Source organism: Perognathus longimembris, chromosome 23 (assembly GCF_023159225.1).
Source record: "Perognathus longimembris pacificus isolate PPM17 chromosome 23, ASM2315922v1, whole genome shotgun sequence".
In the NCBI taxonomy this organism is placed as follows: domain Eukaryota; kingdom Metazoa; phylum Chordata; class Mammalia; order Rodentia; family Heteromyidae; genus Perognathus; species Perognathus longimembris.
The window spans coordinates 11,255,366-11,269,616 of record NC_063183.1 but is presented as its reverse complement, the minus strand read 5'-3'; the positions used below and the strand labels follow the sequence as shown (position 1 = coordinate 11,269,616).

The 14,251-nt window shown below is 52.8% G+C and overlaps 1 protein-coding gene across 1 annotated transcript; it reads left to right on the top strand.

The window, feature by feature from the left end:
• Positions 1-8,788: 8,788 nt before the first annotated feature.
• On the top strand, positions 8,789-12,223 carry Rmi2 (RecQ mediated genome instability 2). The gene is made up of 2 exons (XM_048332252.1): positions 8,789-9,099; positions 11,905-12,223. The coding sequence occupies exons 1-2, from the start codon at positions 8,802-8,804 to the stop codon at positions 12,051-12,053; spliced, it is 447 nt and encodes a 148-aa protein (XP_048188209.1). The 5' UTR covers positions 8,789-8,801; the 3' UTR covers positions 12,054-12,223.
• The last annotated feature ends 2,028 nt before the right edge of the window (positions 12,224-14,251 follow it).

The window sequence follows — 14,251 nt, the reverse complement described above, 5'->3', positions numbered from 1 at the left end:
CACGGGCCACCTGCCAGTGCTGGAGAGTGAATTTGAGGGTGAGCCTAGCTTCCACCCAGCTCCCCTCTTCTGGGTTCCTCCCACCTGGCTGTGTCCAGGTGGGCAGTGGGGTCTCCATGCAAGAGGCTGCCCTACCCCGGCCCCAAGGAGCCCAGGCAGAGCCCAGCAACCCATGGTCCCACCCCAACCACAGAGCAGGCCATGCTGTTCCTGCGGCTTCCCAGAATTCCCATGCTGGGAATGGGAGCCTGTTTTTGTGAATGGGGAAAATGAGGTCAAGGGATTATATGACAGGCCAGAGACTGGCCCCTGGCCCTGTGCCAAGGCTGCTGTGGGTCCATTGTGGTTCTTTGTCAGGAGCAAGCGCCTGGCTCACGGATGGGATAGAAGAAGGGGCAGGCACAGCAAGATCAGGAAACCCACCACCACCTCGCTGCTGCACGTTTGTGCCCAGCAAGCCTCACTGGCACCCTGCCAGAGGGTTTCAGTTTGTATTTTACTCCCGGCAGACATGCTGGAAGTAAGGCCACTTGACAAGCCACCAGGGCCAGTGTGGACCGGGAAACTCCAGCCTGGAACCAGAGCTCACGCTGGAGATGACACAGAGGGGCCACTCTGTGAAGATCAGCACAGGCAGCGCGCCTCTCTGCAGGACATGAGAGGCTGGTGCGGATCTATTAAATGATCACGGGGGGGGGGGGGGCGTCTAAACTCTCAAGGAAGCCCTGTGTGAACTAAAATGTATGACAGTCGGAGGGAAGCATGTCCCAGGAGCAGGAACGCTATATGCAAAGGCCCCGAGGTGACCTCTGGCATCCTGAAGGAAAAGAAAGGCCTGTATGGTTGGAGCTCTGGGAATTGTGGAGTGGGGAGCAGGGCTAGAGAGTGGACAGAGGGCAGCAAGCCTCCATTCCTCTGTGTGTGTGCACACGTATGTGTGTAACACACTTGCTTGGAACATGAAGGGTTGTGCCCAAGCCACGCAGCTGTTCCGTGGCGCAGCCCCATGGGCTGGTGGGCCCGTGGTCCTCAAGTCCGCAGCAGCATCACCTGGAGAGTGCCTGGGGCTCCAGGAACCCGGGAGGGCCTGGACCATGCATTCCTGCAGGCCTCACTGCCCTGACACCCTCGGAGAAGGGCTGTTCTTAGCGCCCCTGTACCTGCCCTCAGCCTCAGCCCTATGAAACCTACTCAGAGAGGTGGTCAGGGGTCAGACTTAGTGTGACCTTCAGAGGGCCCAGGAACGGGGCTCCCTCCACCCTGGCCTTCTCTGCCCCTCGGGGGTCCAGAGAAGGAGAGACTATTGCCAAGGAGCTCCTGGGGAGTCCAAGCCCCGGTACCAGCCCCCTCCAGCTTCAAGGTGGGCCAGCTAGAGCTTTATGTATTAACTTACCAAGCATTTACAACTTGGGGAGCAGCTCAGTGGTAAGGGTAGGTTTTCTCTGGGAGTCTGGGGGCGCTGGTCCTGGGGGATGCTTTGACTCCCGCCATCTGACCTCCAGTGTAAGGACTCACTTCCTGTTTTGAGTCCTGGGGTTGTCAGCGCCTGTGTATGCACATGGGTGGGCATGTGCACGTGTGTCTGTGGACAATCCATCCTCACTCATGTGGCATGCACGTGCACACACACATGCTTCGCTTTTACATCTGCTGCCCCACAGAAGCCCTGGTTCCTGTAAGCCGCCGGCTGCTTCCTTCTCCGGCCCTGGCTGCAGCTGTGGAGAGCTAGGACCGACAGGGCGCATCTGCCCCAGCATCCTCGGCACTCGGCCGCAACGGCCCGGGGGAGCTGGCCCCAGGGAGAGTCCCTGCCCGACCTGGCCCCTGCCTGGTCCCTGAGGACCTCAAGGGTTTGCTGGCTAGGACTCGGGAAGGAGCCAGCCCTGAGCACCCGGCTAGGCAGCCAGGAACCGGCAGCTTTCAACCTCAGGCCCAAGCTCCTGGAGTTCTGTGTCAGGTCTGGCTGTTCACCCCATCCATCAAATCAGAGACATGGTGAAGGGCAGAGAAGGGAAGTTTATGACGTGACTGCCCCAGGAAAACAGCACTTCAGCCCATCTTCAGGGTGCAGACAGGAGAGATTTTATAGATGATGAACTGGGGCGGGGGGTGGGCACAGGGTGTGCACAGTAATTAGACAGTCTCAGTTACTCAGGAGAACGCCAAAAAGGTTGTGGGCCCTTGGGCCAGGAGGGTGGGCTTCCCTGAGTGTTTTGGACTGTTCTCTTGCTTTCAGGTGGTCTCACCTTTTGCTACAGTAGCAATGACTAGAAGACAACATTGTCCAGCTGAGGGCAGTTGGCCTTGTGTCCTAAGATTTTACAAGGAAATCCTGTCCTTCCTTGGACCAAGGTGATTGCAAAGTGACTGCAGGAAGGAGAGGCGCAAAGGACACAGGTGCAAAGCAGGCACTGAGCGCCCAGTGTTTCTCCTGCTTCTGATCCATTCCTGGGCCCTGCAGAAGTGGCTGTGAGCACCTTGTCCAGGCCTGGGCCCAAAGGCAGAGAAGGAAGCCTGGGAGGAGCAGGGCAGGGGCGGCATGGGGCACACTGTCAGGCTTGGGAAAAATGAGAGTTCTCCTCCCCTTCCTCACAGCCTTCCCTGAGCACTGTGTCCTTGCTGTCCCCTTGGAGGAACCCTGGTCAGCCCAGGAAAACATTGCTGGTGTCCAGGAGCAACATGAGCAGCGGTCCTTCATGAATGGCTACATGGCTGCTCTTGCAAATGAGGCAGTTGAGTCTAGAACTTGCGTGCCACCCATGCCATGCTGGGAGGTTGTCAGGCTGGGGTTCCACCCACGCAGACACTGGCTTTTGTGCAGCCACCCTCTCCTGAGGCACCCCTCGGTTTGAGGGAGGACCAAAGGCCTTGTAGAGGGAGAAACAGGGAAGCAGGGGTGGGACAGGGCATGGAGCGCATGAGCATGACACCAGAATGGCAGGTCCGAGAGGCAGGAATGCTGGGCCCAGTCCCGGATGGATGGCTGCCCTTGCTCCAGCTCTCCTTGTCAGCACCCCAGGCTCCAAACCCTCACTTCATCCCGTGTTCCCCTCCTGGGATCAGTGGAGCGAGGGACTGAAGCCAGCTGCTCCATGCCTGCGCTGTCCCAGTGCCCCGTGTGCCGCCTTTCTGGGCTTCCCAAACCTGCCCTTACCCATGGCCGGGGGCACCTATGGAGAAGGAGGACCCCCATCACCCCCCCCCTGCCTGCTCTGGTGGATTGGGGAGAAAATCCAGTCTTTCTACCTCCGCTGGCTACATCACACCCCAAGCTCACAGCAGCCCCGTCTGCAAGTTCTGCAAGCTAGGGCTGGCAGCACCCAACCAGCCCCTTTGCAGCCGGGCCTCTGCCCGCACAGCTGAAGGACAGCCAGAGCTCAGGCTCAGATCGTGCAGGAGCCCCCTCCCAGGCTGCAGCCGGGCCCCCCGGACGTCCCTGCTCCAGCAGTGTTCGGAAAGGCAGAGTCTCAAGTCCTTGTAAAGCCCGCCGCCTCGGGCAGGCTGCTGCTCACTGACCTGGGCAGGACAGTCACATGTCCCCAAGCCTCCGTCCGGGTCATTGGGCCACCAACCCTCCCAGCCCTTGGGCTGGTCAGCTTTGGAGAAACTGCTTTGGGTCTGTTTCGCCTATGCACCTCTCTCCTGGTTGAACCCCGTCCCAAAGCCATCCGTACAACTCCATCCATCCTGCCCTGCCTGCATTTTGAGGTCTCTAGCACCTCCTTCCCCATTAAATTTTCAACCACAGGCTCTGCCAGAGCCCATCAAAGCTCTAAGAGAGCTTTATGAGCCGGCAGAGGGATGCTAGGCTCCGCTTTCTGGAAGTTTCACTTTCCCAGAACTAGGCTCATTAGGAGAAAAGGGGTCTGTTGCAAGTTACAGGCTTTGATTCTGGTTTCTTGTTTATGTCCCACGAGACTTTTCACATACACAAGGTCACCTGAGGGGGGGGGCGGTCAGCTGACTCTTGCCCTGAGCCCATCCCAGGTGTGACACAGGTGTACCCGGGTTGCTGCCGCAGAGGCTCCCCCATGGCAGATCCTTTTTCTCACCTGTGCTAATGGGAGGACTGAAGCTTGGGAGGGAGGCAGGTCCCCCTGCCTTGTGGCCTTGGGGCAGATTACTTTCCTGAGGCCTAGCTTCTATTTGGGGTTAGTAATCCCTGAGTACTTGTTGTTGTTGTTGTTGTCTCGGTTGGAAGCCTTCCTGAAGTGTTAGTCAGCTTCCCATCATTTTAACAAACACACAAGATAACCGGCTCACAAAGAGCAAAGGTTGGTTTCAGTTTGTGGGCTTGGGGCTTTCGGTGCACGGTCAGGGGACAAATGCAGGTCAGCAAATGCCGTTGCTGGTGTGTATATGGAGGAGGATGGGGACAAGTTCAACATCACCCAGGGTACCTGGGACGGCCACCACCAGCGGGGTTATCTGGGCCCAAAAGCTGGCCTGGCTGAGGCTCCCAGGATGTCTTTGTCCTGCCCGCAGGGAGGGAAGGGGTGCTTGCTTCCAGGTGTGGGTCTTGGGATGGGCTCCCTGCAGGTCATGATACCCAGCAGGTACTCCATGACAGAGCAATGGAGAGAGCCTGGGCTAAGTAGGTCAGGGCTGGCAGCAGCACACTGGCCAACCAGAGGCATCTCCGGTCAAGGGATCACAGAGTCTGGGGTTCAAAGGAGGATGAGGCTACCAGGCACCGGGGGCTCACACCTGTAATCCTAGCTACCCAGGAGACTGAGATCTGGAAGATCAAAGTTCCAGGCCAGTCCAGGTAGAAAAAGTTTGCTAGACTCCATCTAAAAAATAATATACCAACACTTGGACTGGAGGCATGGCTTAAGTGGTAGAACGCCAGCCTAGCAAGTATGAGGCCCTGTGTTCACACTCCAGGACTGAAAAACAATAAAAGCCGCCCTCTGGCTGATAGCTTGGGGCTGTGGGGGGCTGTGCGTAGGACGTCTGCTGTGAAGTGGGATGGGGGCCATGGGCGTGGCTCAAAGAGTGGAATATAGGATTCAGTCACCAGTCCCCCCCCCAAAAAAAAAAGACTAGTCCTGACTTTAAGGATTCCCTGGTTTCCGTGGATTTGTGGATTTGGTTGGTTAGGGACAAACAATTTTTGTCAGTTGTGGGTGTTGAACTCAGAGTCTGGGCACTCTCTCTGAGCTTCTCTGCTCAAGGCTACTGCTCTACCTCTTTGAGCCTCAGCTCCACTTTCATTTTTCTGGTGGTTAATAGGAGATAAGAGTCTCACAGACTTTCTTGCCTGGCCTGGCTTTGAACTGCAATCCGCAGATCCCAGCCTCCTGAGTAGCTAGGATTACAGTAGAGAACCACAAACACCCAGTCTGATAACAAATTTTAAGGAGAAATTTCCTGGAATTTCATCTGAAAGATTTATCTCTAAATAGTCAATATATTTTTTTCTTTTTTCCAGTGCTGGAAGTTGAACTTGCGGCCTGGGCACTGTCCCTGAGCCTCTTTGTATACAAGGCCAGCGCTTTACCATTTGAGCCACAGTGCCACTTGTGGCTTTTTCTAAGCAGTTTATTGGAGATAAGAGTCTCCCGGGAACTTTCTTGTCTGGGCTGGCTTCAAACTGTGATCCTCAGATCCTGAGTAGCTGGGATTATAGGCGTGAGCTGCCAGTGCCCAGCACACCAGACTTTTAAAAGTCATATTTGTAAACAACAATTGGCAATGACTTTTAATTGCCCTCTACAGGATGTTGGCTAGATATAGATAGAGACAACTGTAGTCTTATACTGTCCTTCACGACAATGAGGGGATTAATTGGTGTGGAAGATGTTATTAAGTGAAAACAATACATAAACAGCTTATTTATCAAAATGTGTATAGTTCATTTTATTTATTTACTTTTACCAGTCCTGGGTCTTGAACTCAAGGCCTGGGCACTGTCCCTGAGCTGCTGCTGCTGCTGCTTTTTTTTACCTTTTTTTTTTTTTTTTTTTTTTTGGCCAGTCCTGGGGCTTGGACTCAGGGCTTGAGCACTGTCCCTGGCTTCTTTTTTGCTCAAGGTTAGCACTCTGCCACTTGAGCCACAGCGCCACCTCTGGCCGTTTTCTGTATATGTGGTGCTGGGGAATTGAACCCAGGGCCTCATATACACGAGGCAAGCACTCTTGCCACTAGGCCATATCCCCAGCCCCTTTTTTTAACTTTTAAAAGATTATTTTATTAAGTCATTGCACTTGGTCATTTTGTTGCTATAGCAAAACAAGGCCATTAAATTATAATACTTCTCATTTCTTATTTGAACTGACTGTCTCATTCTGCTCAGACATTTCAAGATTAAATGCAAGCATAAAATGTTTGTTACGAAACAGCAAAGCACTTGAATTTTTTTTTCTGGGATCACAGTAAGAAGCATAAAAGACTTCTATTACAAAAGGCTCATTCTCTCTTTGCATTTAAAACCTTTTCTATAAAGTTTCAGTAACAGCTTGATATGACAGAAGCTTAGTGGTCACAAGCTGCACACACACACACACACACACACACACAGGACAAAAAACAGAAATACATTGAGGAAATTGGTGTATTGTGTGATTCAGAGAAGAGCAAACCTGAATTACACATCCAGTAAGTTTGGCAGGACAGATTCCGTGCTCATCACCTTCAGTCTGTTACTTTTATTCACATGTAGGAAAAGAAAACATCTTCTTTTCAATCTTTAAGTAAAAGCCATAATAATTACATCGTTTTCTGATATGAACTTCAGGGATAGTAATTAGCAGAAGATCAAAATCAAGAGAAAATACGAATGACCATATGAAAGAAATTATTCTGTTTCCTTTACACTCAAGCTTACTTGGTTTTCTTTTCTTTTCCTTCTTTTTTTTTTTTTTTTCAGGCAGGAGAGAAAGTTTATTACCAAACTGCTGGCCTGTGGCTGAGATGATCCATGGCTGGAGAGAAGGGAGAGAGAGCGTTACTTGGTTTTCTTTACTACTGTGTTGAGGTCAGAAGAATGGATAGAGAACTCCCATGACTTTTCTATTCTTCTTTCAGCATTCATGAGAATCCTGCTGTTATGGACCTCCTCATCACGTTGCACTGGCTGACCTGATACCCCTCCCCCCCATCCCAGCCTCTCAAGTGCTGCCACCACCCACAGCTCACAACCAGCCTGGGGTCTGCCGGAACCTTTCTTGTCCCCATTCTTAGAAAAAACTGGAGTATGGTTTCTAGATGGAATGTTTACAGCTTCAAAGAACCTCAGGGACAGCACCCAGGCTCTGACTGAGTTCAAGCCTCAGGACCAGCACCAAAAACAAACAAACAAAAACCCAACAACCAGAAATTTTGTGAAAATGAAATTTTGTCATGTGTTTTCAGTTAAAGGAGAACTGGAATGGAAATGCTAGTACAGGAATATTAATGTTTAATTCATAATTTTGGGTGTGTACGTGGTGGCCATTTGAGGTCTTTGGGCTCTTGTAATGAGGTCACCACTGAACAAAGTTGCTCCCTCCTGTTTCATCTTTAAATCGCTACTCAAATAAATTTATTTCTCATTAAATAAATTAGATTTTCTTAATGTCAGTCTCTGAGCTTCTTTTGCTCAAGGCTGGCACTCTACCACTTGAGCCACAACGCCACTTCTGGCTTTTTTCTGTTTATGTGGTACTGAAGAATTTAACCCAGGGCTTCATGCATGCTAGGCAAGCAGCCTACCACTAAGCCACATTCCCTGCCCCAAAATGTTTAATACCTGTAACTTAACACTCTCAAAAGTTAACAGCACCATATACATAGAAAAAGTCGGAAGTGGTGCTGTAGCTCAAGGGGTAGAGTGCTAGACTTGAGAAAAAGCCAGGGACAGCGCTCAGGCCCTGAGTTCAAGCCCCAGAACTGGCAAAAAAAAAGTTAACAGTAGTGATCTCTTGTTTCTCTTTACATTTGTTTGTTCTAAATTTGTTCTATTTTCAATTGCCTACAACTAATGTGCATTTCTCTCACAAAAATATGGTAATTTATTAACTTTAAAATTATTTGATAACTGGGTGCCTTGGCTCACGCCCGTAATCCTAACCACTCGGGAGGGTGAGATCTGAGGATTGCTGGTTAAAGACAGCGAGGGCAGGAAATATTTGATGGTAACATACAAATAGCAAAAACTGTGAGTGCAGTCCCATCCCCTTTCCCTTCTAAGTTCGTTTTAAAATTATTTTGCAAATTGACAGATGATTGTGTATATTTATGTGAAGTGTGTGTGTATGTGTGTGTGTGTGCCAGTCCTGGGGCTTGAACTCAGGGCCTGGGTGCTGCTCCTTAGCTTTTTCGCTCAGGGCTGGTGCTCTGCCTCTTGAAGCCACAGCTCCACTTCCCAGGGTGACACGTGACACAGGGATGCTTTCTGTCATCAAGCGAGCAGTTGGCATACCCATCACTTACATTTACCATTTCCTGATTGAGTTCACTTCACTTTTCACGAACACATATTAACTTGAAAATACTGAAGCATGCAAGGCCGTGTAAAGATAAGGCGTCCTCGGACGACTGGCACGCTCCAAGCCGGGGGGTCGTTGACAGCCCGGGCTTTGGCTGCCGGCCTCCACTTAGCCCGCTGGAGTTTCATCCAGCCGTTGCTACTTCGGGGGCGGGTCTTTACTTGGCGTACGCATGCGCACTGCCGGCGGCTGGAGAGGGCTGTGTGGCCCAGCGGTCCCGCCTCCCGGCGCTGGTAATTGGCCGGTATCTTCCAGCGCGTTCCTGATTGGTGGCTGCGGACCAGGCCTCGCTGCCTACCAAAGTTGGCGGGAAGGCGGCTGCGGCGCAGAATGGCGGCGACCGAGGGCTCGCTGTGCGCCGGCGGCCCCGCCACCGTGCGGTTGCCGCGGTCGCCGCCGCTCAAGGTGCTGGCCGAGCAGCTGCGGCGCTACGCGGAGGGCGGCCCGGGCGCCTGGCGGCTGTCGCGGGCGGCCGCGGGCCGCGCGCCGCTGGAGCTGGAGGCCGTGTGGATGCAGGGCACCGTGGTGGCGGCGGCCGGCGGCGAGGCGCGGCTGCGGGACCCGACCGGGCCCTTCTCGGTGCGCGGCCTGGAGCGGGTGCCGCGCGGGCGGCCCTGCCTCGTCCCAGGTAACCGGGCCGACCTCGGGCCTCCTCCCCGGGGGCCTGGCCGGCAGCGCCCCCCGCCCGGGCCCCCCAAGTCCCGCCCGCTGGGCTTCCGTGACCCCCCCACTGGGAAATACTATCCTGACCCCGGGGGGGCCTCCCGGCACTGGGCTAAGCTGAGCGCATTGGCCTTTGCCTCGGTGCTCAGGCTGGGCCTGTGCTGAGAGGCCTAGGGCCTGGGGCTTGTGGAGGCCAGGAGCTGAGAAAGTGTGCGCCTGGGGTGGGGGGCGGGCGGGCCCCCGGAGCCCCCTTTGAGCTCTGCTGTGGCTCTGGCAACTTAGCTTCAGAGTCTGTTTCCAGTAGGTGCCCTGACAACCAGTTTGTTGTGCCAGGCATTGGATACCCACTAATTCCTGGGGTGTCCACTGATCCTGCGCAGTGCAGTTGAGCAGACCCCGTGTCCTCTGCTGTCTGACAAGGCTGGTCCAGGAGATGCCTGGGAACCAGCTCTCCCCTCCCACCCTTGTGTGGGATGGGGACCTTTTGGAGTCTAACTAGAGGAGGGACCCTTGGTCTAGCCTGCACTGATTTGGACTCAAAGGCAGGTTGAATTTCTGGCCCACACCTTCCCCACTGGGCTGTCAGAACGTTTAGACTTTCTAGATTGGTCCTCTCAGCAAAAAGACCCAAAGCCTGCTATGTGGCTACTGCTGTGTTCACAGTAGGGAGAGCGCGACCTGATGGTGGCAGCCCTGCCCTTAGTGAGGCCTCAACTGATTGTGACTCTTGCTGTCTATGATACCTTCAGGGTCCTGGCCCACTCCCCACTCCCTGGCCTTAACTCTAGCCCAGAACTGATGAACTTCAGGTCCATACTTCTTTTCACTCCGCCTGCCAACTAGAAATGGGTTTGAAATTGTTAAGTGGCTAAAAAAAAAAAATCATCACAACGTGAAAAAAGTATACATACTTAACAAGTTAATATCCACAGTCAGATGCCACTGGCTAACATCTGCAATACTACTCAGGAGGCTGAGACCTCAAGATCTCAGAAGCCAGCCTGGGTAGAAAAGTCTTCAGGGTTCTGTCTGCAGTGAACCAGCAAAAAGCCGAGATGGAGTGTGTCTTATGTGGTAGAGTGCTAGCCGTGAGTAGAAAGCCATGTGAGTACAGGGCCTTGAGTTTAAATTCAAGTACCTAAAAAAAGTCAGTATCCACAAATGCAGTTTTAATGAAACACGCTTGTAGTTTGCATAAGATGTAAGGCTGCTGTCCCACTCTTCCTACAGAGGTGAGCTATGACATAGCCCATAGGCCACAAAGACTAAAATATTAGCTATCTGACCCTTTACAAAGAAATCCCTGCTCATAGGCAATGCAGCTTGGTGTCTCAGCCTCCAGGAAAAGCCTCTTCCCCCACTTTCCTTCCTGGGGCTTGAACTGAGGGCCTGGGCCCTGTCCCTGAGCCTCTTTATGCTTAAGGCTAGCACTTGAGCCCCAGTACCACTTCTGGCTTTTTCAGAGTAGTTTATTGGAGACAGACTTTCCTGTCTGGGCTGGGTTCAAACTATGCTTCTCAGATCTCAGCCTCCTGAGTAGCTAGGATTATAGGCATGAGCCATCAGCGCCCCGCCAGACCAAGCCTCTTGAAGGCAGTCTTGGGCAGTCGAGTCAGGGGTTGACTCTGGTGAGGGTCATGTGGGAAAAGAGAAGGGAAGATGTTGGTGAGGGCATAGAGTCATGACCAGGTTCACCAGGGTGTCCCGTGTCTTGCCTTGCCCTGCATGCCAGGTGTGCACCTCCTAGCTGGTCCAGTAGCCTCACCTGGGCTTTAGCCCTTCTGTTTCTGGGGCTTCTGTCTCCATTGACTGAGGACCCCTGGGGTACCACTGGTGTCTTTGCATAACTTTTACCACCGAAGGACCCAAGTTGAATGTGGGCATGGATGCTGAGAGCTGATGGTCTTGCCAGGGTGAACTCAGGGCTCGGCAGCCAGAGCCTGGGTTTACGCTCAGACTCAGCCATGACCTGGAAACAGGGCGTGCAGTGGGCTGGCCGTCTGCCTGTCCTTCCTGCTGTTTGGGGAATCTTTTTTTTTTTTTTTTAACACAATTGCATTTTGTGTGGTTTGTGACTAGCCAAGCTGTGCTTTCAAGGAGAGTCACTTCCCCCAGGGAATGGAAGAGAGTCGTCGTGGTTAATAAATTCTGTGTCATTAGATCATCCTCTTGTCAGCCTGCCCTTTCCTTGACTGCATGTGTGTGCCCAGCGCTGGCCGGGACAGAGCCGGAGGTGTCAGGAATTAGTGCTGGGTACTTCACAGTGGGGCAGTGTGTATGTGTGTGCCTTGGGGGGGTGGGGGGGGTTCTGCCCAGCTTTTTTGGCAACCTGGACAGCTTTTCCACTGTCAGAAAATGGCTTTGCAGAAAGAGGACCCTTCTGCACAGAAAGCCACCACCGTCTGACAGTGAGCAAGGAACAAGAATTAGAGGAAAGCTTGGCATTTTTCTGTCCCTGTCTTGGGCAGTGTGTCTGATTAGAACTCGCTGCCACAGGAGACTTGGTGCATGAGGATTTTGTTTTAACATTCAAAACAGGACCTGAGGAGCAAGCAGATGATGCTCTCCAGTTAAACATGAATGTCATCATTAATATGTGTGTCATTTGGGTCTGCTAGGCATACGCTCTGTGCCCTCCCTCCTAGCTGCCCTAGGGCCCCAATGGTTTTCTGTGCCATTTCCCTGTCTGTGAGGCTTTGCTGCTTGCAGCCAGGGATCCACGGGGCCCTGGGGGGGAGCCTCACCCCATTCCTCTCTGCTGTCTTCCTAGGAAAGTACGTAATGGTGATGGGAGTGGTCCAGGCCTGCAGCCCTGAGCCCATCCTCCAGGCCGTGAAGATGACGGACCTGTCTGATAACCCAGTGCACCAGAGCATGTGGGAGCTGGAGGTAGAGGACTTCCACAGCAACCTGCCCTAGTTCCCACAGTGCGGCCCCCAGTGCGCAGTCTCAGTGCCATGTGCACCTCCCGGCCAGCATTTGGGGTCCAGTTCTCAAAGGGTTCTGGGAGAAGAAGAGATATTGGATGGGGGCCCGCCACAGTTCCTCATGCTGGTGGACTCCAGCTCCCACTGCCTCCTGCCTTCATGAAGCATCTTCTGAAGAAAAGCACAGGCCCAGCTTTTCCCAGGGATGGCGCTTCTCCATTACCACCGCGCCATCACTGCTGTGCCCACAGTGACCAGGCACGGACAGCAAGGGAAACAAGGACTGATGTTAGGACTCGGGGTCTCCCTACCTCTCTGAGACAAGGGCACAGATTCAGCTCTCCTCTGCTTGGATACCACCAAGATTCCAGCCGCTTCCTTCACTCCAGAAAGCGCCAGTGGTGACCATGGATTCCAGCCAGGATCTAAGCTGCTGCACAGCCCGGCCCAGCCTCTGTTGCACCCATGGGGAGCTGGCACCACTCTACCTCACCCTCCTTACTGTGATTGTGGGGATGCTGTCTCTGCTGTCTCCAGACAGCAAACACTGGGGGGGAACACATGTATCCTCTAATCCAGCTGTGTTTAGCCTGAATTATCTATATTCTACCACTGACAAATGTGTATCCGGTGTCTGCTTTTGAAAACAGTCGATTTGTTTTTCAAGCAGGTTTGGGTTGGCAGGAAGGAGAGATCCCACACTATGTCCTATTGCTGAAGTCTTGGCTGCTTGTTGTGAGTTTCCCTGGGGAGCCCCGGCTGGCCTCAGTCTCGTCCTCCTGCCTCCTCCTGAGGGCAGCCATTGTTACTAACGCTTTGTGGTATGGCGCGTTGTTTCCATTGGGGAGCAGTCGCTTACAGCAAATGTTCCGTTGGTGCCCTTAGGGGCTGAGCCTCTTTCCTGCAAGGGCCACATGGATGTTATGACATCATGGGCGCGCCATGTTGTTCACAGTACTGGCAGCCACCAGAATTGTTGCATTTATTGAATAATCTGTCAGGTCTTCACTGGTTCCCACGTTCTATGCTCCTCACCACTGCGCCAACTGCAGTCAGTAGTTGACATCAGGGTGCACCGTCTGGCCTACATTCCAGGTGGGGCCTCTGCCAAATGTAAGACGGCAGGCGCCCCACCCTTATAGCGCCCTCGGGACTTGCACTGCCTAGGGAATCTTCGAGGCCCTCCCTGACCTCCTGCTCCACGTCGGTTCTGTGGTTCTGCCTCTCCCAGGCCGTCAGCTTTGGGCCCACCTATTGAGGGACACCTTATCAGATGCCAGTCTGCGGGTCGCTTGGTGCGGCTGTGGTTGGTCTAGTATGAAGCCCCCAGCCTGGCACCACCGCCACCCCAGCAGCAAGAGACACATGCTCTCAAACCACAGCAGCTGTTTTTAAAGGTAGAACAAATGGGAAGCAGTTGTTTTCACTGTGGATCTGGGTTTTGCTGCACAAAGTTTGTTGTGAGCTGGTTTTGGAGTTGTGTTTTGTTTTGGGGGCCTGGGCACTGTTCTTGAGCTTGGCTTTTTTTTTTTTTTTTGTGGTTAATTAGAAGAGGGCTGGGAATATGGCCTAATGGCAAGAGTCCTTGCCTCGTATACATGAAGCCCTGGGTTCGATTCCCCAATACCACAAGTGGCAGAGTACTAGCCTTGAGCAAAAAGAAGCCAGGGACAGTGCTCAGGCCCTGAGTCCAAGCTCCAGGACTGGCCAAAAAAACAAAACAAAACAAAAAATTAGAGAGAAGAATCTCATGTATGTTTCTGCCTCTGTTTCACACCAGGACCCTCAGATCTCAGCCTCCTGAGTAGCTGGGATGACAGATGGGAGCCGGCAGCGCCCGTGTGAGCTGGTTTTCTGTCCACCATATGGTTTCCAGGATGGCTAGGCTTCAGTGGGAGCTTTTCAGACCTGTAGATATGCATTTGAGCCTCTCATCCATTGCTTGGAGCTGGTCACCTAACCTCCTTGTTCTTATCAATAAAATGCAAATCATACCCAGCTGATAGCAACTGATAGGAGGAATAAAGATAGCATAGAGCATTTTTACACTGTGCCTGGTATATGATAGGCATCAAATTATGGCTGCTGGGAGGACTAGACAGTTCTTACATCCATAAGTGGCCTTTGTTTGTGTGAATATGTGTATGTGTGTTTACACACACATTTATTTAGAATTCTTAGATCTACGGG